Source organism: Mustela nivalis, assembly GCF_964662115.1.
Source record: "Mustela nivalis genome assembly, chromosome: 6".
NCBI classification, from domain to species: Eukaryota; Metazoa; Chordata; class Mammalia; order Carnivora; family Mustelidae; genus Mustela; species Mustela nivalis.
The window spans coordinates 103,740,737-103,767,660 of record NC_139025.1 but is presented as its reverse complement, the minus strand read 5'-3'; the positions used below and the strand labels follow the sequence as shown (position 1 = coordinate 103,767,660).

General features: G+C 44.8%; 1 protein-coding gene across 3 annotated transcripts in view; it reads left to right on the top strand.

Annotated features, from left to right (window-relative positions):
• TLN2 (talin 2) overlaps positions 1-26,502 on the top strand; it is a 422,410-nt gene extending 395,908 nt beyond the window's left edge. For 2 of the 3 annotated variants that reach the window (XM_082737312.1, XM_082737313.1), the window contains 7 exons: positions 5,849-5,954; positions 6,854-6,978; positions 17,896-18,021; positions 20,144-20,206; positions 20,298-20,525; positions 23,518-23,643; positions 25,612-26,228. In XM_082737312.1, coding sequence (XP_082593438.1) covers positions 5,849-5,954; positions 6,854-6,978; positions 17,896-18,021; positions 20,144-20,206; positions 20,298-20,525; positions 23,518-23,643; positions 25,612-25,740 — 903 coding nt within the window. In that variant the 3' untranslated portion in view covers positions 25,741-26,228. Of the gene's footprint in view, positions 1-5,848; positions 5,955-6,853; positions 6,979-17,895; positions 18,022-20,143; positions 20,207-20,297; positions 20,526-23,517; positions 23,644-25,611 lie in introns of all 3 variants that reach the window. The other variant, XM_082737314.1, reaches the window with a different exon arrangement.
• The last annotated feature ends 422 nt before the right edge of the window (positions 26,503-26,924 follow it).

Sequence of the window (26,924 nt, the reverse complement as noted above, 5' to 3'; positions counted from 1 at the left end):
GAAGTCTTTAATCACTCTGCTTTGATGATGTAAGGGGAATTTACCCACCACACCCCTAACATTTCCAGCTTTATTGAAGCATAGCTAACATACAATTAACATATATTTGAAGTGTGCAGTCTGAATATTGATCTCTGAATACATCTGTGAAAGCATCACCACAATCAAAATAACAGGCATGTGCATTACTCCCCAGAATTTCTTTTTGCTACTATAGATGTGTTTGCATTTTCTAGACGTTTAGATACAGGGAATATGTAGCACATACGCCTTTTTTCTGGCTTCTGTCACTCAGCATCAACATTTTCAGATCCAACCATGGTGTTTTATGTATCGCTAATTTGTCCCATTTTATTGCTAAGTAATATTCCATCAAATGGATAGGCCATACTTAACTCTTCACCTAATGATGGACATTTAGGTCGTTTCCAGATTTTGATTATTGCAAATAAAGCTGCCTAGATGATTCTCTATACAAGTCTTTGAGCCCCTATGTGTTTGTTTCTCTTGGATGAAGACCTGGATATGGAATATTTGAAAATAGGGTATGCATTTTTTTTTTTAGGTTTTTAGGAAACTTTTTTAAAGTCCTTATACTGTTCTACATTTCCTCCAGCAGTATATTAGAGTTCTAGTTGCTCCACACCCTTGTCAACACTTGAAATCATCCATCTTTTTTTTTTTTTTAAGAATATTATTTATTTGACAGAGATCACAAGTAGGCAGAGAGGCAGGCAGAGAGAGAGGAGGAAGCAGGCTCTCTGCTGAGCAGAGAGCCTGATGTGGGGCTCGATCCCAGGACCCTGGGATCATGACCTGAGCCGAAGGCAGAGGCTTTAACCCACTGAGCCACCCAGGTGCCCTGAAATCATCCATCTTTTAATTTTAGCCATTCCAGTGGGAACGTAGTGGTGTCTCATTGTGGCTTTAATTTACAAGGTTGAGTATCTTTTTTTGCACCTGTTTGCTTTCTGTGTCTTTTTTGATGAAGTGCCTGTTCAGATCTTTTTCCTAATTTTTGTCTTATTACAGAAATTTTAGGACTTTTTACATTTTCTAGATATAAATTGTTAGGGTTTTTTTGTTTGTTTGTTTTTTGTGGGGTGTTTTTTTTTTTTTTTTTTTGAGAGAAAGAGCATGCACATGCAAGCAGAGTTGGGGAGGGGGAGAGGGAGAGACTCTCAAGCAGGCTCCAAGCTTAGCATGAAGCAGTGTGGTGCCTGACACGGGACTTGATCCCATGACCCTGAGATCATGACCTGAGCCAAAATCAGAGTCAAACACTTAACTGACTGAGCCACCCAAGGGCCCCTAGTCTTTTGGTGTTTTGTTTTGTTTTGTTTTGTTTTTAATAGTTTCTCTTAGGGTGTTTTTTGCCATGTCATTTTTATAACAATGTCTGGGGAGGGAGGCAAATGTGTGTTATTAGAAAACAGTGTTGCAGAGAGTTGAGAAAACAAAAAGCAGATAGGACTTGGGAAAATATAAAAGGAAAACCAAAATATACCTTGTATCCCAAACATATAACATGAATTGAATGTTTCTGTTTGCACGGGTTATCAAATTAGTTTTAAGATCGTATCCCAATATAAGGGGAGGAAAAATAATTTTCTCCTAACCCTTCTGAGTTCTTGCCTTGTGTAATAAGACAGATTAACAAGAGAAAAATAAATGTATTAACTTGTACAACTCATGGATACATGGCAGATATCCAGGAGAAAAAAATGAGTAACTGTATAGGTGGCCCGAACCACCAGCTTAAATACCATCTTTAGCTCAAGAAAAAAAAAAAAAAAGTGTGTAATTGATTGAGGGGAGATCACTGGTGGGAGGTTGGTTACCAGGAAAAGCTTAGTAAAGTAGGGTAAGGCAGATACTCAGATTTAAATCTGTGCCCTCACCACTGATAAATTCTCTTAGGATAGAGAATCAACCTTCTCTTCAAGCAGGAAGAGGGAGACACCCTTAACAAATGAACATTTGCTTTTTAATGTAGATTGCCCTTTCAAAAAAGTAACTTATACTCTGTTTTTGGAGCTTCCTCTGTATCTGCTCTTTCTCAAAAAATTAGCTCAAAATAATCCTTATACCAAAAAGTTATATTTTGGGGTGGCACACTCTTCTACCCTTCACCAGCTTCCTGTTGTTCTTTTGTTTGCTTGCCAGATTAATTCTCTTTTCAACAGCCTTCTTGAGCTATAATTGGCATATGACAGAATTTGCCCACTTCATTAAATTAACTGGCTTTTACTGTATTTATGGAGATATGCACCTATCACATTATATTAGAACATTTCCTCACCCCCCAAAAAAATCTTTAGCTTTAACTGGTCATTCATTGCCCTTACCTTCAGGCCAAGCCCTACACAAACACTAATGCCTTTGTGTGGTCTTTTGTGACTGGTTTTTTAACTTACATCGTGTTTCTAAAGTTCTAAAGCATAAATTTCCAAATTCATGGTTTTTGAAGTTTTTAACCATAATATATATGTTTTGTCCTCTGAGAATCCTTACCCAATCCAAGATCACTAAGATTATTTTCCTGTGTTTTTTTCTGTACAGTTTTAATTCTTATATTTGGGTTTATACTCCATTTGTAGTTAATGTATCCATATAGTGTGGGGGAAGGGTCAACGTTCATATTCTTGCATATGGCTATCCAATCCATCACCATTTGCTGAAAAAAATTATTCTGTCCCCATTGAAGTAAACACATCTTAGCACTTTTAATAAAAATCAGTTGACCATATGTGTCAATCTAGTTCTGGACTCTTTTCTGCTTCATTGATCTATATATCTATGTACCAGTATCACAGTATCTTGATTACCACTACAACTTTATATAGAGAGTCTTAAAATCAATTAGTTTAAGACTTTCAACTTCATTCTTTTTAAAATAGTCTTAGTCATTCTATAGTGCTTTGCATTTCATATATATTTTAGGATCATCTTGTCAATATCTTTTTTTAAAAAGCTTGTTGGAATTTTGACTGGAAGTGTAGGTAAGATTTGAGGATAATTGACATCTGAAGAGTCTTCTCATCCATGAATATGGTATATCTCTCCATTTATTTCGGTCTTTTTGAATAATTTCAACAGTGTTTATAGTTTTTAGCATTCAAATCTGTTGTCAGTTTAACACTAGGAATTTCATAATTTTTATCCTGTTATAAATGACACTGCTTCTTTAAAACTCCCAATTTTTATTGTTATATATAAAAAATAATTTATGTTTGTATATTGACCTTAGAGCCTATAACCTAGCTATACTCACTTATTAGTTCTAGAACCTTTTTTCTACAGATGCTCAGGATTTTCTACATAGACATTGATTTTACTTAGGAACAAAAATTATTTTACTTCTTCTTTTCTGTGTGCCATTTTCTTGCTGTTGTTTTTTTTCTTGCCCTGTTTCACTGTCCAGAAATTTTAGTACAATATTGATAGAAGTATGAGACCGAACATCCTTACCATATTTTTTATCTTAAAGGGAGAACATTCAGTGCGTCATTTACTGTGAGTCTCCCATCATACCTTTAATTCTTGGCTTATTCTTATTGACCCCAATGGATAAACCAACTAACCAGCAAACGAGGCCTATGGACCATTTAGCATTTCAAATCCTGAGCCATAACCATTATCCACTTGGTGGCCTTACAGCATGCATTGTTTCTAAAAAAAGAAAAAAATAGTATAACCTTTTACAGTTAAGTGGTGCCAAATGCCACCATTTGAGTCTGGAGCTGTGGTTCATGACAAATATAGGTTCACAACTGTATATGAGAATCACATGGGGGACTTTAAAAAATCCTGATGCCCAGGCTGTACATCAATCTAGTTCCTTCAATAGCCCTGATGGGATTATATATTAAATTACATATTAATTTACACAATCTTACCACCACTCTGTAACAAAAGGACTATTACTATGCCTATTTAATAGGCAATTTCCTTAAACTGAGGGTTTCAAATATAGTTTGACCCTAGAACCTACACTTAACTGAACTGCGTCTCCCCTGGTTGTATTAGAAAATAAAAGACACCTAACGCCTTCCCTGTACCTTTCATGATTCTGTTGTGGTTCTGGAACTGATCCATGAAGCCATCATTTTAGGACTTCTCCCAATAGCATGTTGTTCTGTTTTTACTCATCTGTTCATTTGTTCACTCATTCACAGGTTTGTACTGAGTGCTTTTATTTCCAAGAGAGTTTATCTTTAAGTAATTTCTACACCCAATGTGGGGCTTGAACCCACAACCCTGAGATCAAGAGTCGCATGCTCCACCAACCAAGACAGGCAGGTGCCCCTATACTGAGCTCTGAATATCTGCATAGTGCTATATATAAGTTCAAGGGTGAGAAAGTAAGAGCAGAGCAGCTGAATTCATAGAACAGTAGCAAATATAAATGGAAAAGATTGCAAGAGGAAGGAAGATAGGGATAGATACAGTAAAGTGATGTTCAAAAATCTTTGACCAGTCAGTTCAAGCATTTAATATACTGTCTTCTATGCACTGGTGTGCCTGGGGCTGGTCCAAGTATAATCCCATTAACTACCCCAACCCCAGATTTTTTTTTTTTTTTAAACCAAGCTTTTCTTGGTTCTTTTAGCTCTGGGTCCAAAAGACATCTTTTCCAGACTCCTAAGAAAGAGTGTACTCCTGGCCTAGTGAAAAAGGGTATGGGACACCAAGAAGGGGATAATATTTAGTAGAATATTTAGTAGAATTCCTATTGTGCTCCAGGCATCACGCAGGATGCTTCTTGTATGTTAGTCCATGTGATCTTTATGCCAGTGCTGAAGGATGGGCAGTATTCCAGTTTTACAGATGAGAGAACGGGTTCTGAGGGGCTCAGTAATCTGCCTGATGTCATAAACCAGGTGCAAGTGAAGCCAAGTGTGATCACAGGTTTGTCTCAAAGTCCAGACTTTGTCCCTGACTCAGAGACTTCAGGATTGTCCATAGAGAGACAGCCGTTGTGCTTTCCTCCCGAGTGTTTTGGCATTTCTAAATCTGAAAATGACCACTGAGAAGTATGGCAAAGAGATGCATAAAAAGAACGTTGGAAGAAGAATTTCAAAATTAGGAAGGAGCAGGAAGGTCTAAGTCTGAATATAAATTTGTGGTGGAGGTCTCATCCAGTTTCTTAGTTCCATTTGTGAGTGATTTGAGAAGAAATCCTCACAGGATATTCTATAAATTGGAGTGGGTGTTGGATATCCAATATCTTTTTTAATACCATAAAAAAACAAAACAAAAAAGGAGAAGTTTTAAAAACCTTTGAGCCAGTCTGAAAGAAAGAAAATCCTCAGGACCTCTCCCAGGAGAGCTTGCAGTCAAAACCCTGGAGATGGAATGTTCCTTCAGGAACAGCCCTTTGATCAGTTGGTTATTGCTGTCTTGGGGACTTTGTCTCTAAGGCCCCACCAGAGTCTCCTATGTTTACTGGTCCCGCATTTTTTTGTCACAGGTACCAACTGACTTGCAACCTCAGGCTTTCCTGTTCCCTTGGACCATACTTACACTGCGGGTCACTTTTGTGTACATACGTTTTTGTATACGAGTGAAAGTGCAAATGAAGGACCAATAAGGACCTTATCTCACTTGTGATCTTAGGGAAACATGTCAGAAGGGACCTTAAGGAAACTCCTGGCTCCCAGCTTTTCATTTCTCACGTGAGGAAAGTGAAGGCCAGTGAGCCTCAAGTGTTTTCCCTCAAATTCCGAAGTCACCTGGTGACAGAGTTGCCACTTAAAACCAGGCTCTCCAACTCTGTCCGCCAGTCAGAGTGGACTTTCTCTCGCAGTGGCTACTGTCTTTCTTACGTGTTTGTCTTCATCCGTAGATTCTTCAGAAACCGAGCCCGGAACTCAAGCACCAGCTGGCTGCTTTCTCCAAGCGCGTCGCCGGTGCGGTGACTGAGCTCATCCAGGCGGCGGAAGCCATGAAAGGTAGGCCGCACTCTCGCGCCAAGCGAGTACAGCGAACTGAGTACAGGCTCAGTGCAGCGAACTGAGCAGAGAAACCGCACAGCCAGCCCAGGCCCCAGGGAAACAGTGAGGTACTTTTTTTTTTTTTTTCCTAAACAAATGGGAATAGAGTTAGATTTTAATAATAAAATTATAATAATAATTATAATTATTTGTTATATTACCTCTTTGTTTCAGGAGGCTATAGCCTCCTGAAACAAGGCTTTTTTCCAGTCTTTGCATTAAGTACTTCTACCAAAATGGTATAGTCCTTCTGGAACTGCTCACTTCTCTGAGGGGTGTCGCCATTTATTTTTATCTGTGTTTTCCTTCATCAGAATATTTTTTCCTCGTTTGCATAACACACTTCATGTTTAGGAAATGATGCTGTCTGGGTACATTGTTTGCACACCCCTTCACGGTGGCATTAGAAGCAGTCACCTCACCAGAGAAATTCAGTTTCCCTTTGTTTGAGTTGAGGTGAATGGCTCTTCTCCATGAGTCCCCAGAGAAGAGAAGGGCAAATCTGGAAGGTCGGCAAAGTCTTCAGTCTCTTAGAAATGGTTACTGGCATTCGTGAGCTCTAAGTGAGAAGTTAGAGTAAATCTCGAGCTGGCCTTGGACCATGAGATCCCGATTTTTGAAACTCTCACTGAGGACTGTGCCGGGGCTGTGCACATACTGCCTAGAGAAACAGGAGCCCACAGGAGCTCCCCTGACCCCAGCCGCTCTCTGTGAGAGCCGGAGAGATGATCGCTCAGCACCACGGCACTGGTAGGCTTACGGAGCTTCCCTGCATGCCAATCCAGATACTGTTTGTAGCGAAGCCAGTGCCCTGTGGTCACAGCTACCAAGAATGACCCTCTTTGGACTGATTTTAGGAACAGAGTGGGTGGATCCGGAAGACCCAACCGTCATTGCAGAAACAGAATTACTGGGGGCTGCAGCATCCATTGAGGCTGCTGCTAAGAAGTTAGAGCAACTGAAGCCAAGAGCAAAACCAAAAGTGAGTGTCCGTGTGTGGCTGCTTGTCTGGTGTCACTGGGTCATCCTGCAGACCGCTCTGAGGTGGAGCTTGGTGTGCCTCAGGAGGCTTGTCTCCTTCCCTGCGGTTAGACTCCTAAGCTGCCCACCTGCTCTCCCGGCCCAGCACCTTTGCACAGGGAATGGAGAGAAACCCACAGGTGGATCCTTCAGGTTAACCACCCAGAAAAATACCTGTGGGCTATCCAGAAGAAGAACCCGGGCATTTGCAATCCAAGTTCAGTTCCATTCCATCTAAAGCAGGTGTTGGGTGCTTATTATGGAAAATCGCTGTCCCTGAACTTGATGCCATCACCCTCCCATTGTCTGGTTTCCATAATGTAATGCAAAGAGCAATGCTGTGGGCCTCTCCTTTCCTTAAAATCGATAGAGAGGACAACGTGGACCTCAAAAGTGGATCTGGTGACAGACTTTGTTAGTATGTGCTGGAGGCTGTGGTGGGCTGGTCTCTTTCCTCGTCTGTGTGTGTCATCGGGATAAATGTTTAAAACTTAAGAGCATGAGTAGATATGAAGAGAAATGGCCATTTAAAGAACTATTTTAAGATTGGGCGGCAGCGAGGACAATGATTACACAAAAGAACAATGAGCTTGTGCTCCAGGAGTAAAGCCCAACCCTCTTAAGCTCTTACCTGTCCCTCCACGCCCTCCACCACCAGCCCCCATGATTATCTTCAGAAGATGGTAGAACTAGAGGAGGCCTCTTTCTCTTACTATCAGGCAAGTTATGGCACCTGTAACCTCACTTCCCTTCCAAGAACCCAAGGACCTTAGGAAGTAAAATCTGGTTTTGCCCTCAGAAAAGTTGGATCCCTCAGATGACATATGCCGAAAATTCTACCTTTTATTTATTAGACCAAAGGATGGAGTCTGAGCACTAGAATATGCCACACCCCTCAAAAGCAGAGCCTGGGGTCATGTTGTGTGGAAAGTAGACATGAGCAGGTAGTGAATGTATGAACCTTGGGAACCTTCTTAAAACCATGAAATTCTTCAAGCCAGTCTTCTAATAATTGCTCTAGATTTGGTGAAGGCAGTCTTTAAATTTCTTATCAAGAGGTAATTTGAGAGTCATGGCTTCTGACCTGGGGGTTTACCAGGGTTCCCTCCACTAGCCTCTAAGCTGAAGGTCTTAAGTGGTCTGAAATGGTCCAAGTTGTTCTCAACAAGCTTAAGCAAGGAGTGTGTGTATAGGGGCGACTCCCATTTTCTGTCTACGTCTTTATTTCTGCTTTGTAAATCAAGTTAATCACAAATGGAAAATTACTTTCAGCTGAGAAGCAAACAACCATTGACTAAGATTTAGAGGCTTTGTGCCTAATTGGTTTTTCCTCTTCCTCATCTGATTTCATACAACAAGCCTCTCCTGGAAAGCTTCCGTCTGCTAATGCTGAAGTCATGTCATTTGGCACTGTTCTGGAGAATTCGCCTGGTGCTCCTGTAACATTAGCGCTTTGCCAGGTCCTGAGAGCTCCTGTTTCAGTCCCTCTCCATCTGTCCTTTTGCAGGACCCCTCGGAGCTCTGTCTCTGAATCCTAGTTGCCCTCTGTCTAGCCATTGATTCACCTTAGAATTCTTGAGCTGAAAATACAAGTCATTAGAGGCCCTACCCCATAGAATAAATGTTGTTACAGCAATTAAATGAGATAATTTAAGAACACAGTGCCTAACTTAATAAGCAGTAACTGTACTACCATCACTGAAACTATGCTTCAGAGACTTTTATCTACTAACTCCTCAGGAATGCCTGCAATAAAAATTATTCCATAGATCCATGAGCTGATGGCCGTAGCAAAAAGAAAACAAAACAAAAGGCTCACATTGACTGAGTACCCAGCCGGAGCCAGGCAGCCTTCTAGGTGCTTTGCATGGATGAACTCATCTGGCCCTTGCAGCAAGTCCACAGAGCAACACGTATTTCCATTCCTGCTCCATGCCTGCAAAGTCAAGGGCACAGTAACCTTGCCAGAGTCCGCAGGCTTGGCGGAGCTGGAAGCAGTGGATGTGGACTTTGGGTGCGGAGTCCATTCACCCGAGTCCTTTGGGTCTAGCCAGTAGTCAGAGGCTGTTGTAGCCCCCCAGAGGAAGTTTGGGGTTTGCCTGTACCCTTTGAGCTATTAATGCCTCTTCTGGGAAGCTGTGCCGAGCTGTAGGACAAAATCCAGAGAGAAAGGAAGCTCTGTGTGTCAGGGAAGCCTATTCCTTGTAGCCTCATTTGTAGGAAGAAGTTAGATACGACCCAAGTGTCTCTTTGAAGAAAAAGTACGCAGCCATCTAAAAGAATGGTTGATAGGACTGTGTCGTATGAAGATGCTCATGGCATCAATGTAAAGTAAAAAAAGAAAAACACACAGGATGCAGAATGATGTGCTATTACGGTCACAACTCTATAAACAAAACCTTGCATATGAAGGAGACAGGGAGATGTACAAGGGCGACTGTGGAATTAAGGGAGGGCCTGTGTTTTAACCTTTTATAGAGCAGTGTTTTAAAAACAACAGCACTTAAAAAATGCTGAAGTGGGCCAGGGGGGCACTCCCTGCCCTGCCCTGGGATCATCCTGCCTTTGTGTTGACAGTCTGGGTCTTCACACAAAGCCAAGAAATCCTTCTGGAAAAGTCAAAGTGGACATAACTGTTGATTCGAGCCCCTTCCTTGGGGATCTCTACTTTAGGGCGCTCCCGTCTTCATGTGAGGAAGGTGCTTTGTACGTCATGAGTACCCAAAAGTGATCTGAAGCCTTACTCCTCCCAATGGCCAGAGGCTCCGGCCACGTGGGTTACAGTATCTCTAAAACCATTCTAAAGAAACCGTCAACCCAAACTATGGTTTTTGTGCCTGTCTCAGAGTACCCTCTGCTTTGTGGTAATAACTGCATGAAATAAAATATCTTTCTTGCCTTTACATAAATAGGAATTTATTTCCCTAATTGGGAAAAAAAAAAAAAAAAAAAAGTCCAATCTGACCCCACCGTCAACCAGTCTTTTGTGGTTAACCAGTTCTCTCCAGGCCCTTCCATAACTGAAATAAGGAAGGAATCCTCAGGATACTAGGAATAAGCATTTGCTCTCACATTCCTCTCCCTGTAACTACACACGACCACACAAGCCCTCAGCACAGAGCCGACAATGCTTTCCTTTGTAACCGTGGGGCATTTACACTGCTTTGAAGAATAGTACTGGGGAAGGGCAATGGGTTTTTGTTTTTTGGGGTTTTTTGTTGTTGTTGTTGAAATTATTCTGCTCACCACATCCTCAGGTCGCCTGTTTTAAAAGTAGAATGCTTCATTGTTTATGAAGATGATTCCTGGTATATTCCCAGCTCAGGACCTTAAAATTTAAGCACCTCTTTTTGCCTGGAATCTCCCAGATGTGAATAACAAATTCACACCATTAGCTCCACTGTTTGCTTGGGAAGATGGCAGGAAGGCAAAAGGGGAAGGTCGGTGAGCTCTGGTGCATGAGCCTGCGATGTTGCCAATGGCGCCGTTTTCCACACGTACAAGCAGCCTGTGCTCCACAGACAGGTAATGGACTTCCTGCCGTACGTACGGTGCCTGTTCTCAAGCCCAGTGCAACCTGGATGCCTTTTCTGCAGGCCTCTGTGTGATATGTTTGATATATTAGGTTGTTATTTAATCCAACTATATATCAAACATATTCCTACAGTGTCTTGCCCTGTCTCCGGGGGTTCCTAATATAGCTTATAAGGCAACAGGAAAGAACACGTTAAAATCACAAGCAGATTTAGAAGATGGGGTGCTCATTCCCTTTCATGATGTCATATTCCATTTTTTTTTTCTTGTAGCATGTCAGTACTGCTAGATTCTTTTGTTTGTTGTAGAAACAAATCATAATTATGGATGTGAGATACTCTGTATAGCTTAGTTTTGTGCAGTAATGAATCCTTAAGGGATATGCTCAGTGGAAAAAAATGGAAGGTTCTAGCCCAAGTTTGTGCCATGGGATAAACATCGGGATTATCAGCCCTAAACACTCAGACATTGCCTCGTAGTTCACTTTTGTCCTGATCCTCAGCTTTGAAATTAGTCCTTTTCTTAAACAAGTTTTCTGCAAAAATGCAAGCACAGATCAGCTCTCTGTAACTTTCCCTTCCACCCATAGCATCACAATGTATAAACCGAATCGGCCATACCAGCGGTAGGAAGGGTGAGTCACTGGGCTTTATATACACTTGCTTAGGACTGCATGTATCTAATACAGATAATGCAGTGCAGACCGTACTCTGTCTGTTGAATTTCCTGTAAGAGGTTAACTGGTCAGTAGAGGTTGGTCACATTTAGAATAAGCTGACAATAGCCTAATTGGGTGCAAGAGGAAGTTTGGGATTATGAAACATTTTTTCTGGCACACAGCAGCCTTCTTTGGTTGGCTTTGACCTCCTCCCCCTAGAGGAGCCTGCAAAGAATGTACGTGTTCATTCTAATCTCTCTCAACAAAAGATTGTGAGCTCTGCTTTCTGGAAAGAGCACTATGGTGCCCGTAGCTTAGTTCTTTGGAGCAGAGAAGCAGTGTTCCTTTAACAGCACGTCTGTATGCATGCATGTAAGCAGTGCCCCACACGGTTGGCAAGCCAGTGGTTTGAACAGATGAGTCAGGAAGGCTTCCCCTGGTTAGGTCTAGAAGCCTTCTCCATATTGTGGAGCTCAGCTAGCTCATGTTCCCGGTGACCCCTGCCAGTGGTGGAGCTGCTCTTGTCACACCCTTCGCAGACATGTAGAGGAGTCAGAGCAAAGGAGCTTACCATGTGGTGGGTGTATCTAATCAAATATTTGAAAGCATTCCATTATCCTTTTTGTCCGTGCGTCCTAAGTAAACATGTACGTGACTTTTCTGAAATCCCAATGATCTTGAAGGATTTTTCTCCCTAACAGAAGTAGCAATGAAAAGATCATTTCACTGATACTACTTTTCATCCAAACAAACAAACAAACCCATGCCCTAATGAAACAATAGGTACTATGGGAAAACCAACTCCCAAGATTCTAACTGTGCAAGCTTGGACCTTTTCTAATGGATGCTACACGAACATACATTATTTCTTATCTGGGTACAAAGTCTGGTCTCTCCCCAAGTGGTAGGCAAAACCACTTGGCACTGCTTTCTCTCTGTCATCCACTGGGACTACTTACTGTTTCCCTGGAGCTTTCAGAGGGGGTGAGGCCAGATTGGGACTTTTGGCAGGTCTAGTTATTTGAAGTATTTTCCCATTTGTAAATTTTCTTTTATAGTATAGGTGAGGGTCTTGAAGATAACCCACCCATGGGGCCTCTACAAGAAAAGCTGGTATGGCCCTTACAGTTGAGTCTTTGGGTGCAGACTGAGGTCTCCCCCACCAAGGTACCTCTCCCCTCAATTCCAGAAGCAGACCAGGAGCAGCCAGACTCACTACAAATAAAAAAGGAGAAATGTGGCTGCCTATTCCACTCACACTTCCAACTGGCCAGAAAATGCTTCCCTGGTATGGTGGGAGTTCTTGGTGTTGGCCTTCTTGTTTCCCTCAAGGACATTTAAATTATATGCAAAATGTCCACACTTTTAAAGAATATGTCCAAAGGGTTTTTTTAAGTTTCAGATGGGATACGACCTGGTTTTGAGTAGCAAGCATTCTGCAGACTTTAAGAAACACAGAGCAAAGCACAGCTCCTACCTGGAAAAATGGCACCATGCGTTGTGATGCACCCACCTGTTGTGAGAAAAGTGACTATTGTGTTTATTGGCTCTTAGCAAGGCAGTCCCTTAAAGGAGGTTTTCAGGGAGGAAGGCTGACCTCAGGGCAGTGACCTTTGAGCCTTGTCCTCTGGGTACCATCACCTCCCTCACCTCCAAGATCATTGTGGGGAGGAGCTACAGGGATGTAATTCACAAACAAAAGACCAAGTGAAAGGACCACAGACAGAAGCATTCTTCTTCTCTGCGGTATATGCCCCAGAATCTGTTAGAGAGGAGGTTGGCAATGAGAGACCGGGAGAAGAAGGCAGAGAAAAAGTAGTGCCCGGTTATTTTAGCCAGCACCTTCTTAATGAAGAAAGGTTTCATTTGGAATTGTAACACATCTGAACTAAAGGACTGGGAGAGTTGAGGTTCCTCCTTAAGCTACTAACAGAAACCTGATGGATCCCTGGAGAAAGGCAGCCACGGCTCAAGGTCACGTGGTCAGAACGTGCAGGTCACTGACTTAGAGCCCAGAGGGCCCACCTCCTGTCTCGGTGTTGGGGGAGAAGCTGGAAGCAGCTCCGGTCTGTAGCGTGTATTACTTGATATTCCGTTCAAATTTGGATTATGGCTTTTATTTATGATAATTTTAGGCTATCATCAGAAATGGCAGTTAGAACCTTTCTCCAAATTATGAGTCGAAAATGATCCCGAGAGAGAAAAACTGGCTTAGCCCAAAGTCTAAAAAACTGTTTTTAAAACTGCAAGAGTTGTAATGAGCACTGGGTGTTACAAGCCAGTAAGGAACCACAGAACACTACATCGAAAACTAATGATATACTGTATGGTGACTAACATAACATAAAAAAAAATAAAATAAAAGTAAAGTAAAAAATAAAAAAAAATAAAACCACAAGGAATATATGTAGTGAGGGAAGTTATAATGAAATTAATTGCGAGGAATTACTGAGCATTTACTGTGGGTCAGTATTGCTCTCTGTATATTTATAATTTACCTCTAGCACCCCCATCAGAGAGGTAGAAAGGAAGGCAGGTTCAGGAAGTGAATGAATTACTGCAAAGATTATGCCCTCAGAATCCCTAAAAGGCCAAAAGGCAAAATATAAATGAGGAACGACCTTCCCTCTCCCTTCCATCTGTCCCCCTGCCACTCCTACCCCAGTGGAACTCAAGCTCCTGAGACATTAGACAGATCAGAGCAAGATGGGGTCCTCAGAGGCTCTCCAGAGCACAGGAAGCCACCAACAAGGGAACCAGCCCCAAATGTGACCTTTCCCCAGAGGAACCTTAGCAGACCTCTTTTTTAAAAAGAGGCGCTCTGCAGGAGAGCACCAAAGAGGAAAAATACCAGCAAAAGAGTGCCTGGGCCTTTCTCGCAGCTACCAGAAAGCCAAGGTGAGGCTAAGTCCATCTTCTGCTGGAGCTTAGTGGGCAGTCCAACAACGACAGCTTCCGAAAGCGGGTGGTGAAGGGGCCAGTGGCCTTCTCCCAGTGGAGGGGAGCAGAGGAAGGGTCACTGAACAGGGGAGGAAAGGACAGATTCAGCCCTTGGAGGCTGTAGCTAACAGGCTCATGAAGCAGAGCAGAGTCTTAGTTCGTACACTTAGGACTCTTTCTCCTGCTGCTGCTTTGCTAAGAGAGCCCCCTTGTACAATGCTGGGAATGCCGTTTACCTCTGTGGACGCCTGAGGACGTGTCACAGCCGGCTGTGGATGCAGTTGTGGGGTGCAGGCAGAGCATACAAGCAACAGCCCCTGGCCGTAAACAGCGCAGGAGCCAGCGCCTAGATGCGCGTGCCTTCCTCCCCAAGGGACTCAGAATGGACAGTTCCTGATGTGGATGCTTACTCGCTGCGTTTTCCTGCTGCAAGCATGTAAATTGCCCCCTGGCTGAACTCTAGAACTCCGGAGACTCCTTTTGAATGGATACATTCATTCGGCAAACATTTATCATGTAGTCTACACTGCCCGATTGTGTGCTGGAGAGACCACATCCGTTGAGTAAAACACAGCCCGTGCCCTGGAAGAGAGGACAGGCTGGTAGGCTTGGGTTAACCGGGGTCTGTTTTCCTTCACCCAGGCCAGCATTTCCCGTGGAGCAGCCCACCTTTATCAGAAAGGAAGATTCCCAGGCCCCGCCACAGACCTGTTGAGACACAATCTGCGTCTTGAACCAGATCCTTGGGTGATTGTGAGGGAAGGCTCTCTGTTCATTAGCCCACTTAATAAGAGCGTTTTCTTAAGTTGGTGGCGCCCTGGGTCTCTGGATCCTTCTGGGTCTCCTTGTGGAAGCGCCACGTTACCATCCTCTGTGTTCCCCATCTCCCAGCTGCAATGGGGCTTCTTCTGTTGGCAAATCCTGCAGTTTCATTATGATCCTTTTCTGTAAGAAGGTCCTTTGAAAGCCAACCCATTCCATTTCTCTCCTCTTCTGCAATGCAGTGGAGCACCTTTATAGCTGTTACAGTCCTCCTCCCAGAGGCCATGGCGTGTGCTGGTGGGAACCGAGCAGGGGGGCACCCCTGACAGGGACACCTCGACATTTCCGAGTCTCCTTGGCTCAGGGAGAATCCCATCTTATAGGCTAGAAGTTGTGTATGGCATAAGGAGACACCTGGTGTTGACATTTATTTCCAGCAGGAGAGAGAGGTGGGTGTTTTGTCTTAGTTTTAAACCTGGCCTACGGTGTCTAAACATTAGCCCTCCGCCCCTAGAGCCATCCCATTCAGCTTTATTCAGCCCTTCTTGGTGCTTTTTAGTCAGAGCAAATATCCCCCAGAGATGAGGCTTTCTGCCATGTCCTTTTTAAAGCATAGAGATGTGATGGAACAGAAAACAAAAATTCATCAGCGGACATTTATACCAGTTGCCATTGCAAGAAGAATCTGTGGGTGTCAAAAATATTTCCAAACTGAGAATCTATTTCAAGTATGTGTTCTAGGGGGGGAAAAAAAGCCTTCAGGGCAACGGAAGATGTGGGTGAGGCCTGTCAAATTGGTAGGAACAAGTTGATTCTATTAGATCTACCCCATGCTTAGAGTTAGCACTTAATTTTAAGAACGTCCCAGTTTTGTGGATCCTAAAATTTGGGAGATCAGAAATCTGATGGGGTACTCCACACACCTTGGAGCCCGCCAGAGACAAGGATCTGGGACACATTAAGAAGCCACCATGGGCTTCCATTTCCTCTGCCCCAGTAGAAGGGGCCCCCCATTGGATTCAGAACTTACCTGGTTTCCCCTGGTACCTTAATCTGTTACACGCTTGAGTTTTTTTTGTAGAATAACTTTCCAAAAAGGCTCTTAATTCAAGTTCACCTAATGCAGTTTCCTTGGAGCCTATGTATAATAGCATCTTTTATGCCAGAGTGTCTTATAATGAGTTGTTTTTCTATTTCAGTAACCACATTTTATACTCCACCAGTCCTATAAGCTCCCTCCTCCAGAATGAATCCACTGCAACTGAATTCGTTTCTGTCCTGAATGCTCCTAGAGCAAGACTTTGTCAGATAAGAAAGAATATATGGCTTCTGTCCACAGACTTCTAAAATGCTGGCATCATTTGTCAGAGTCCCTAGATGGGCCCTGAAATGTTATTTTGATAACACTGGAGTTGTGAAAACAAAAATGAGCTTGGCATCTCTCATAGTTCAAGATGCGGCAGTAAGGAATAGGAACTGGGGGGAAAATGTATCTATGTATCCATCCTGCCTGATGTTTCGCATGGGACCATTAGTGGCCAACTCCGAGCCTCTGCTACAAAGCTGGTCCTCCCTGATGCCCCACGGGCAAGCAGGCGAGTAAAAACATACCCTCATAGAACAGAGAGGCTGAGGTTTAGATCTGGTTTAGAGTCTGAATTCATGCCGCCATATGACCGTGTCACAGCACTCTACCTCCCTGAGCCTCACTTTTCTCACTGTGAATACGAGAACGACTCTACAGTAGAATATTTGTTTTCCTCTTGCTCGGTGAGAATTAAACAAGAAACGTACATGGACATGCCTAACAAAGAACTTGGCACACAGTAGCTGCTGTTAAAAACATACTGCTGTTGTACAACATTGTGAATATACTTAATGTGAATGTACATTGTTAATGTACATTGTGAATCGTACAACATTGCTGTTGTACAACATTGTGAATGTACAATGTTTTACAACATTGTGGCCACTGAATGGTCCACTTAAAATTGGTTCAGAGGGTAAAGTTTATTTATTTTTTGGCACATAAAGAAAAGTATTGCTCTAGCTGACCATCATTGCAATGCCTGAAAGATAATAGCCCCATCTTCAACCTTCTATAACCAAAGGGGAACTTAACCCTGCTTAGGTTCATACAACGTGAGCGCTGAAGGGACCTGGAGGGCATCTAGTCTGACCGCCCCAGATGGTGAGGCTGCATCCCAGCCAGCCTGGGACCAAGGTCCTTGCACTTGCCACGCTTACCAGCGCTGCTCTCCAGCCTCCCGGCTTGTTCTGCCAGCACGGGGCACAGTGCTGGTGAACTTGGAGCAGAGCCCTCACAGCCTGACAGCACCTGCATGGGGTGGTCAGTGTCCTTCCCCAGGTGGAGCCAGGCTCTAGACTTCCGGGGGACTCTACCTGCACGTCATGTCGCCTCAGCGTCCTTCCCGCCTCTGGTGATCTGTGGTTGGTACAGAACTCTCCCTGCTCAGCCACAGAGATGGCAAATGCTTTGTCACGTTTGTTTTTACAAATACAAGAAAAATAAGGCTTTTCACAACTCCCCGCCACCTTTCCTTTCTTCAACCCAATTTTTGAGCTTTAGGCTCTGGAAGAGTATACCACCACCCACTCCTTGGGCTTTGATGAGGGATTATTTAAATTTTCGTTATTGATGCCAATAGGACCATTTGAGCATATTTTATTCACGGTGAATTTGTGTCTGTTTAAAAACTCCGTTCTAAAAAAATAGTCTGTCTTGGAATTTCCTGACTGGAAATTTGTGTGGAATGCCACCGCTAGCAGCTTGTACCTTTTAGAATCGAGGTAGTGGGAGGCAGCAGAAGGAGAGGCGTTTTGCCAGCTCTGGCCTTTCTACCTGGGTGTAGACAAAAAAGTCATAAACAGATGAAGAGCCAGGTGACCAAGCAGTAAGTAGTTTGGCAAAAAGCACCCTTCGTGGATGCGAATGGCATGTGATGTCATTTTCTTCTGTTCTAGCAAGCAGACGAGACCCTGGATTTTGAAGAACAGATTTTGGAAGCTGCTAAGTCCATTGCTGCCGCCACAAGTGCCCTGGTCAAGTCGGCCTCGGCAGCCCAGAGGGAGCTGGTGGCCCAAGGAAAGGTAGGTGAACCGCGCTAGCCAGCTGCTGGGACATTCGGACAGTGTGAGTCTCTGAGGACCAAAGAGAAGGTGGGAAGGCCTGTGGCCTGGCCCCCCAGGCAACCATTGCTGAGCCTGCCCTCCCTGAGCTGCCCATGTCTGCCCCACTGAAAACTCTGTTTGCTTAAACCTGACATCCAGAATGAAGGGTTTGGCTTCTGGGCCAATCATCTGCTTCTTGTTAAAGAAAGCATCCTGTTCCAGGCAGCGATCAGGCTCTGAACAAGACATTTATAGTCCCACTGTATATGAAGCTATTTAAAGATGTAAACTATCATATTTTCCTAGAGGATGGCTCTGGGAGCACGAGAGTCGAGGGCGGCATAATACAGTTTTCCATCTCCAACGACTCAGTCCGTACTTCGGGCCTCTGGCAAAATGCTGTCCAACTCTGCCCTTAGCATTTTCCTGAGCCCGTTGTTCAAAAGGCCAATCTGGTTTTAAAACCTGAGGTTTCTTTGATGAGCCTGACCCTCAGTCATCCATTCCATCTGCATTAGCATGAAAGCATAGTTCTCTTTCGGTGACCCGAGGATTAATAGTATATTAGACTAATGCTGGGTGTGGGAGGGTCTCCCAGTTTAAAATATTCCGCGTGTTGTTTCCATACACCGTGGGATTTGTCTCCATCCAAACTGCATCTTGTGGAGAGCCTCTCAGATCCGGAGGCACTACAGAAATCCTGTCAGGCTGTGGGTTTGGGGAGTCTGGTCACCGTAATTGTCAAATACTTCTGTTTGATATTAAAAGGCTTTTGCCGTCCATGTACAAGTAGACAAATACGATTGTGCCTTGACCTCACAACTTGTAATACGGACAGGAAGTTATGTCCAACCAGTGGCCATCCATCTTCCTCCACGAAGTCTCCTGTGAGCTAAAGTTTGTCCCAGTCCAACCCCAACTAAGCCATTGTGTGTTGTATTGTTTGCTATTATATATATAATATATATAATGTGTGTATGTTTGTTATTATATATATAACATATCTATGTTTGTCTCTCCACTGGCATGCAGTCTGCCCCTTCGTGCTTCTCCCTTATGTCTTGTAGATGCAGCAGAGGGCTGACCTCACCTAAGTACTTATTGACCAATCAGTATGTAAAGACTAAAAATGGATCATTGAGAAGAATATCCTACCTAAAAATTCCAGTACCTTGATAAAGGGCCAACTGTGAGCCAAATTGCTAGGTTCTAAGAGAACCTAACTTGCTTATACATTTGTTGAATATATTCAGGCATTTAGAAGGTTGGTAAAGGTGGTTCCACAGGACTAGGGTGAACTATAGGCTTATAGACAGGACCTTGGGGTTTTACCTGATGTTCACGGAGCCTTGGTATGGCGCCTAATAATTGACAGATCCCTAATTCCATATTCAAATTGAGGTACTCCCTCTGACCTCTCCAGGCACCTCCCACCCTGTAAAGGTTTTCCCTCCCAAAGCTCTTCCCTCTGCATCTGGACAGAAAATGTTCCACTTGTTGATGTAATTTCTAAATAGAAACGGAGATCATCTTAATGTCCAGCTTCCTACTTCTCTCCTGACCCCTGACAAAATAGTCTGTATTTCCTTAAGGCAAGGGTCTGCCATCAACTGCACTGAAGGAAAGGCACCAGCTACTTCCCCCACCCCACCCCACCCCCCATCACCTGCCAGAAAGTCACAGCGTGGCTTTAGGGTCAGCGATTAGGAGAGATGTAAGTTTCCCTTGGCCCTTGAAAGAAGAGGCCTCCATGGCTCCTATGTTTGAAATGGAGAAAGGTCAGCAGAGGAAAGAAGCGTAGGAGGACAGCCCTGATCCCTCATTCCTGAGCAGCTGGCCCAGAAACGCTCTACCTAGCAACAAAATGGTGGCCATTCTGAGTGTTTCTGATGAAGACCCCGGGGCCCAGAGGGACCCCTGCCAGGATGTGCAGGAACAGACTTGGAGGGACAGAAATGGTGTCCCATTCTCATGCTGTTGGTGCTGTGTGTCTGATGAGATGTTTTCCTCTCTAGCTCCAGGGTGAGGTAGAGTCTGAGAGGCTGCAGGTCCCTCTGCACCTCCCAGCGCTCATTACAGATTTCTACCCTCCACTCTCTAGGTGGGCTCCATCCCCGCCAATGCTGCCGATGATGGACAGTGGTCCCAGGGGCTGATTTCTGCCGTGAGTCACCTTTTCCTTCCTTCCCGTTTGCTTTTTGGATCCCCGGAGGGAGGTTTGGGCCCTGGGTCACTTCTCTACTGACTGTCCCCAGGCCCGGATGGTGGCAGCTGCAACCAGCAGTCTCTGTGAGGCGGCCAATGCCTCCGTTCAGGGGCATGCCAGTGAGGAGAAGCTCATCTCATCTGCCAAGCAGGTTGCTGCTTCTACAGCTCAGCTGCTTGTGGCCTGCAAGGTGAAGGCCGACCAGGACTCAGAGGCCATGAGGCGGCTACAGGTAATGGTCACTGATGCTGGTGGGAAAATACTCCTGTTGGAGCGGGTAAGTATCTCCAAAGGGGACAGTCTCACTTCCTTGGCATGACCCACCAGGCCTTCCATCAGCAACTCTGTCCCACGTTTCTCATTTTCTACCCAGTACAGCCATGCATCCTACACCTGCCCCAGCAAACTGACATTCTCCATGTGTGCCTCTGGTCTCATGCCTTGGGGCCCTCGCTCACCCAGAATGTCCTGGCCCTTGCCACCAGCCCCACCTGGTGATCTCCTGCTTGTTCTTTGTGACTCATCTCCAGAGTCACCTCTTCTGGGAAGCCCTCCCTGACTGCTGTGTGTTGAGCAGTTGTTCCCTCCTCTCTCCTGCCAGAGTACTTGGCCAGACCGCTTTTATGGCTCCTGTCACTGGGGACCACCACGTTTATTTTTAGAAGCCTTTGACAAGGCCATGAATTTCCTAGGTGCAGGTACTGCGTCTTTATCTGCACATCTCTCACACCTGAGGCGGCACCTATTTCAGTAGGGGCCCTCATGCCCTGTTTGTGAAAGAAAGAAGGAAAAGGACTGAGAAATTTCTAGAAGACTGTGGCTGAGGTTTCCCAGAGCCCAGAGAATGTGCTCATGATGAAAGTTATAATCGAATCCCTCCCAGTGCATATGAGTTTTCCTGATTTTTTTTTCTTTAAGATTCCATTTATTTATTTGACAGAGATCATAAGTAGGCAGAGAGGCGGCAGAGAGAGAGGGAGAAGCAGGCTCCCCGCTGAGCAGAGAGCCCAAAGCGGGGCTTGATCCCAGGACCCTGGGATCATGACCTGAGCCGAAGGCAGAGGCTTAACCCACTGAGCCACCCAGGCGCCCCTTTCCTGATTGTTTTAATTACAGAAGTGTTTTAAACACAGAGAAGGAAATGTTTGGATGGAAAAAAAAAATCACAGAGGCTCAACCTCTTCACATGTCAAATGTTACCATTTTTTTTCTTCCTGTTTCTATGTCTATACAAAATAACTGTCTGCTTGTCATCACAGCAAGAGACATTCTGCTTTTTTTTTCACGTAACGTTTTATCATACATAGCTTTTTATTTGAAGAAAAGGCTTCATAATTTCTATATGTAAAGCTAACTGGTCCATGCTCCATGAGTCTCATTTTTGATGATTGCATGATACTACATCACCTGACTTTGCCACAATTTCCTTATACTGTGGACATTTTGTTTCTAATTTTCTAGATTTCCTAGATATTAGAAGTGTTAGAATGCAGACTATCTCTATGGATGAAAAAAATTTTTATATGTCATGAATAAAATCATAAATGGCAGAAATGTTTGGACAATTTCACTGACATTGGGGACTCTCATTTCATTTTGAAAGTCCCGAAGTGTGTTTCTGATGCTCGGTCCTCCTGAGTCTCCCTCACCCACCTCCCTTACCATAATTCAACTCCTGGGATAAACCCCGGGGGGAAATGGGTAGTTACATGTCGGTGAATGTGTGGCTTGGGGACTTGAGGAACACTTCTGGGGAAAACATCCTGAGTTAAGGGAGACCTGGGTTCAGGTCCTGCCTCTGCCATGTATTAAGTTCATGATCTTAACACAGATCACTCAGCTCTCTGGGCCTTTATCCGCCTCAGCCGTGGAATAAGGATAGAGATGCCCACACTGGCTCTTATGAAGGTCAAGAGATGTGAACATACTTATGTGAGTCTCGAGGACTTACACGGGCAAAGCACGGTAGCTCTCCTTGTCATCGTTACCGCTGTAACTGGGTGCTGCAGTGTCACCTCTGAGCCCCTTGCTGTGACCCAGAGATTCTCTGGGACCACCCTGATCTGTGTCCGAATCCCCCGCTCTGTAACATACTAGCTGCAGGGTCTCGGAGAAATAACTCAATCCATTTGCTGTATCAGGTAACTACAACGGTGACCTCTGACCTCATAAAGCTATTTTGAGAATGAACTTGTCATATATTAATTGGCATTCCCTTCCCTTCTAGTGCAAGCCCTCGTGGTCTCCATGGGTCACTTTAAATCACCCACCACTCAACTTTCTGATGGCTCATCCCTGTGCACAAGTCCTTGACTCTGAGGGGGACTGGGCAAGGACTATGGGAGGCTTAATGAAGCCTGGACTACCAATAAAAGAAAATTTCAAACCTCAGGGGGCAGAGGACAAGTCCCCAGAGCCATGCTTGATGCTCATTAAGAGTAAGCCATTGTGGGCTATAGCTCTTATGAAAGATCTAGACTTCACATTGGAAAGCTTTTCTTAACGCGTCTCTAACAATGGCCTGGAGCCCCGCTGTGCCTCTAAAAACATACCTGTCTTTGGGGGCCCTAGTTACTGTGGAGCTCCCAGCACCCCCGTGCAGGGTGAGGCTGTGCTTTCCTAGCCTTCATTCTCTCAAGAAGCATTCAGTGGGTGCCAGCCCTGGGCACCCATTGTGCCAGCCGCTAGGGAGGCAAAGACAAAAGACATGGCCTCTGTCCCTGAGTTACTCACTGTCCAAGAGGGAAAGGGGTACAGGTGTGGGAGAGGCCACACAGAAGCATGCACAGAGCACTCTGGGAGCGCTGTGGGGAGCTGTGGCTAAGACCACAGCAGACAGAGAAAGTGCTATCTATGTGAGCCAAGACTTTGCGTTTGTCTTAATTGGTTGGGGCAGAGGGAGGTAGTGTTCTAGACCAAGGAGATGAGCCCTGGGCATGCTTCTGTTAATACACATTTCACACTGGTACAGTCATCTGTTTTCATAAGTAAAATCCCCCCTCAGAAATCTGTGTTCCTTGGGAGACAGGAACTGGATCTCATTTCTCTGTGAATGACCTAAGGTTAGGTAGGTGCCAGTGTTGGTGAAATCGGTGGACGGCTAGACAGACATATGGATTCTAACAACAGAGAAATTCTGTATTATCATTGGATGATAGGAAGATAAATTGATTCAGAGTTCCATGAACTATACTTTCATGTCTGTTCTTGCTGAATCCAAATTGGCTGTTTCTAATGATATAATATATGTTTTTTTCCTCCCTCTCCAGGCAGCAGGAAATGCTGTGAAAAGAGCCTCAGATAATCTTGTTCGTGCAGCCCAGAAGGCAGCATTTGGCAAAGCTGATGATGATGATGTTGTAGTGAAAACAAAGTTTGTAGGGGGCATTGCTCAGGTTTGTGATTAAATCCAGACGTGTTTACTCCAGAGATGGGCATGGTGTGGTGTTCTAACAGAGATACAAAACACCAATAGCTTAAACAGGATGGAGATATTTCTCCTTTGTGAAACAGTCTGGGTGTAAGCAGTCTATCAATGGTGTGCTGATTCCTTTGTATCTGAGGCCCAGGCTCCATCTGCCTTATTACCCCACCATCCCTGAGATGTTGCCTTGGCCAGTTGGCCCAACATGGGTCAGTAACCACCCTTGCTTCCTCTCACGTGCCATTGGTCAGGCCTTAGTCACATGCCCAACCAACCCAGCTGCAAAAGATGCTGGGAAATGTAGTATTCTTTCTTGAGAAGCCCTGTGCCCAGCCCAGATCAGGGATTCTGTTATAGAAAAGGGGAAGAAGAGAAGTTGGAAGACAATAGTATTATCATTTAAATAAAGGGATGGATTTGGAGCTACTACCCCACTCCAGGTAGTTGGCTCTACAGAGAGAATGAATGGTAACCCCATAACAGAACTTATATAAGGATAAACGGGCCTCTGGCCTATAAGGATTACATTCTTGAGCATAGTAGTGAGGAACAAACTTGAGGAAATTAAGCCTGTAGTTTGGGGTATGTGTTAATATAAATCCATTATACAAGAATGGTTTTCTTTGTTTGCTGGAGGGGAAGGGGGGACGGGAGAGATGGCGTGGCTGAGTGATGGACATTGGGGAGGGTATGTGCTAAAAAAAGAACGGTTTCCTTTTTTTAAGATTTATTTTTTAAGATTTTATTTATTTATTTAACAGAGAGAGAGCACAAGTAGAGGGAGTGGCAGGCAGAGAGAGAGGCGGAAGCAGGCTCCTGCTGAACAGGGAGCCCGATGCAGGACTCGATTCCAGGATGCTGGGATCATGACCTGAGCCAAAGGCAGATGCCTAACTGACTGAGCCATCCAGGCGCCCCTTTTTAAGATTTTTATTTATTTATTTTTGTGAGAGAGTGCGAGTAAGCTCCAGTTTGGGGGAAGGGCAGAGGGAGAAGCAGTCTCCACGCCGAGCAGGGAGCCTGATGCGGAACTTGATTCCAGGACCCTGAGATCATGACCCAAGATGAAGGCGGATGGTTAACCAGCTGAGCCACCCAGGTGCCCAAGATTGGTTTTCTTATCATACCAGGAAGTTACTCACCCCCATGCCTTCCTTAGCCCTTCTTGAACCATTCCCTAGGTTTCGAAATATACTGGATGCATTTCTTTCAGAATCTCTTCCTTGATACACTAGTTCCTTGAGGAGTTCCACAAAGAAGGGTCGCTGATCAAATAAGTGTGGGAAATCCTGCCCTCTTCACCTCCAGCTTAGTCTATCACAGTGATCATGAGCCTAGGAAGGGCTCCCAAAGGGCCCACAGGAAGGAAATCTATCCGCTTTCTTGAACACAAACTTAACTTTCTTCACCTGATATCTATTAACCAATATTCCTAAGATCAAATCTTAGAAGCATGAAACAAATATATGAACACTGTCACATGGTTAAGGACTCCAGCTTTAGCTTCAGGAACACTTGGCCAGGTCCTGCTCCACCAACTGGGTGTTCAGGGATGTGGACCCACGTCTCTCAGCTTCAGTTTCCTCATTGGAAAAATGGGACCCTTGACAGGGACGACTTCACCGTGTTGCCGGGAAGACGATAGAATATTCCACGTGAAGTGCTTTACACTGGCACCTGGTACATAGTAGGGGTGCAGTAGATGTGTGCTATTAAATCAGTGGCCAGGAGTCAGCTTATTTTCGTGGGTCATTGGTCTCAAAACCCAGAATATGGCCCAGAAGCTGGTCTCCAGAGCTAAGATACTTACTTACTCCCGGTGTCTTGCTGTGTCATCCTAAAGCGGAGGCTGTGAGAGCTCATGGGACAGGCAGTGGAGTTGGGGAGGGTGACTTCCTGGAAGGCTTTAGATCCATCCAGCTTGTTGCTTTCCTTCTAGATCATTGCCGCTCAGGAGGAAATGTTGAAAAAAGAACGCGAACTGGAAGAAGCAAGGAAAAAACTGGCCCAGATCCGCCAACAACAGTATAAATTCCTACCCACTGAGCTGAGGGAGGATGAAGGATAAGGCCAGAACCAAGATGGCATGCCCCAGGGGAGAGCCCTGCAAGAACTGGACAGACAGTGTTCCTGAGAGGCTGGGCACTTACCTGGAAACTGCCTGCCTCCCCCTGGGGCCAACCCAGAGCCACGTGCTCATTCTCACGTCTCTGTCCTGTAGGGCACCGGCTGCATGATCGTAATGTCACACGGTACAGTGTCCCACCCACAGCTCCTTCGCCACCTCCCCTCATGTCTCACCGTATCTCAGGAGAGAGGGACACGCGTTTCGTGAACTGTTACCAAAAAAGAGAAGTCAGTATTATGTCGTTCTCAGACACTTTTGCTTTTTGTCAGTCCTTCTCTAGGCCCTACTCCTGGGCCTTCTGTGAAATCTTAAGAGGAAAAAAAAGAATGGCTTGGGGGAAAATCACTGATGTCCTAGATGTTATTCTCCCTATCAGGAGAAGATGGAAGTTGGAGCTGGACACGGTAAATAAAAGCCAGAAATGTAAACCAGTGTGGACTCCAGGAGGGCAACTCAGGTCCTTCTGTGTCTCAAGCACTGGCTCCCCCAGAGGGTGGAGAATTCCTGCTCCCATTTGCACGCTTTCTTGCCTCAGTGTGTAAGCTCCTTGTACAATCTAGACCCGTCTTGTATTCTGTGGCCCAGAAAATCGAACGATGATTTTTTTTTTTTCCTCCGTAATCCAAAGGGCAGGAGTACAGGGGACTGCCAGGGCTTGGTGAGAGGGGGCTGTAATAAAACGTGTGGGCTCCTTCCTCTGCAGAGCTGTTTCCGTTCATACAAGTCTGCCCACACAAACCCGCCGCCTCCAGGTGACAGTCCTCCAAAGCATTTGAGGTGGGGATTCAGCTAGAATAAAGCCATTCTGTGCTGACTCCCCCTTCCCGGTCCTCCATTGGCTTCTCTGCTTTCCCAAAATGGTTAGATTTCAGGATTGCAAGGCATCTCTTTCAAAATCCGTCGCCTGTCCTACAACCCAAAGTGGACCTTTTTTCTGTGTCTCAGTGTGCTTAAACTCTGGATGCATCCTACAATCCATGTGAACCTTTAACAAGACAGTTGTGCTGACCAGTGCATCTTACAAGTAAAAGCATGTGGTATTTCCAGAGTCTGTCTTCTGGATGCCACCCTTGAGGATTTTGCTCCCCACCCCCTTCTCTCTTTTTTGTTCTCCTTTCAGAGCC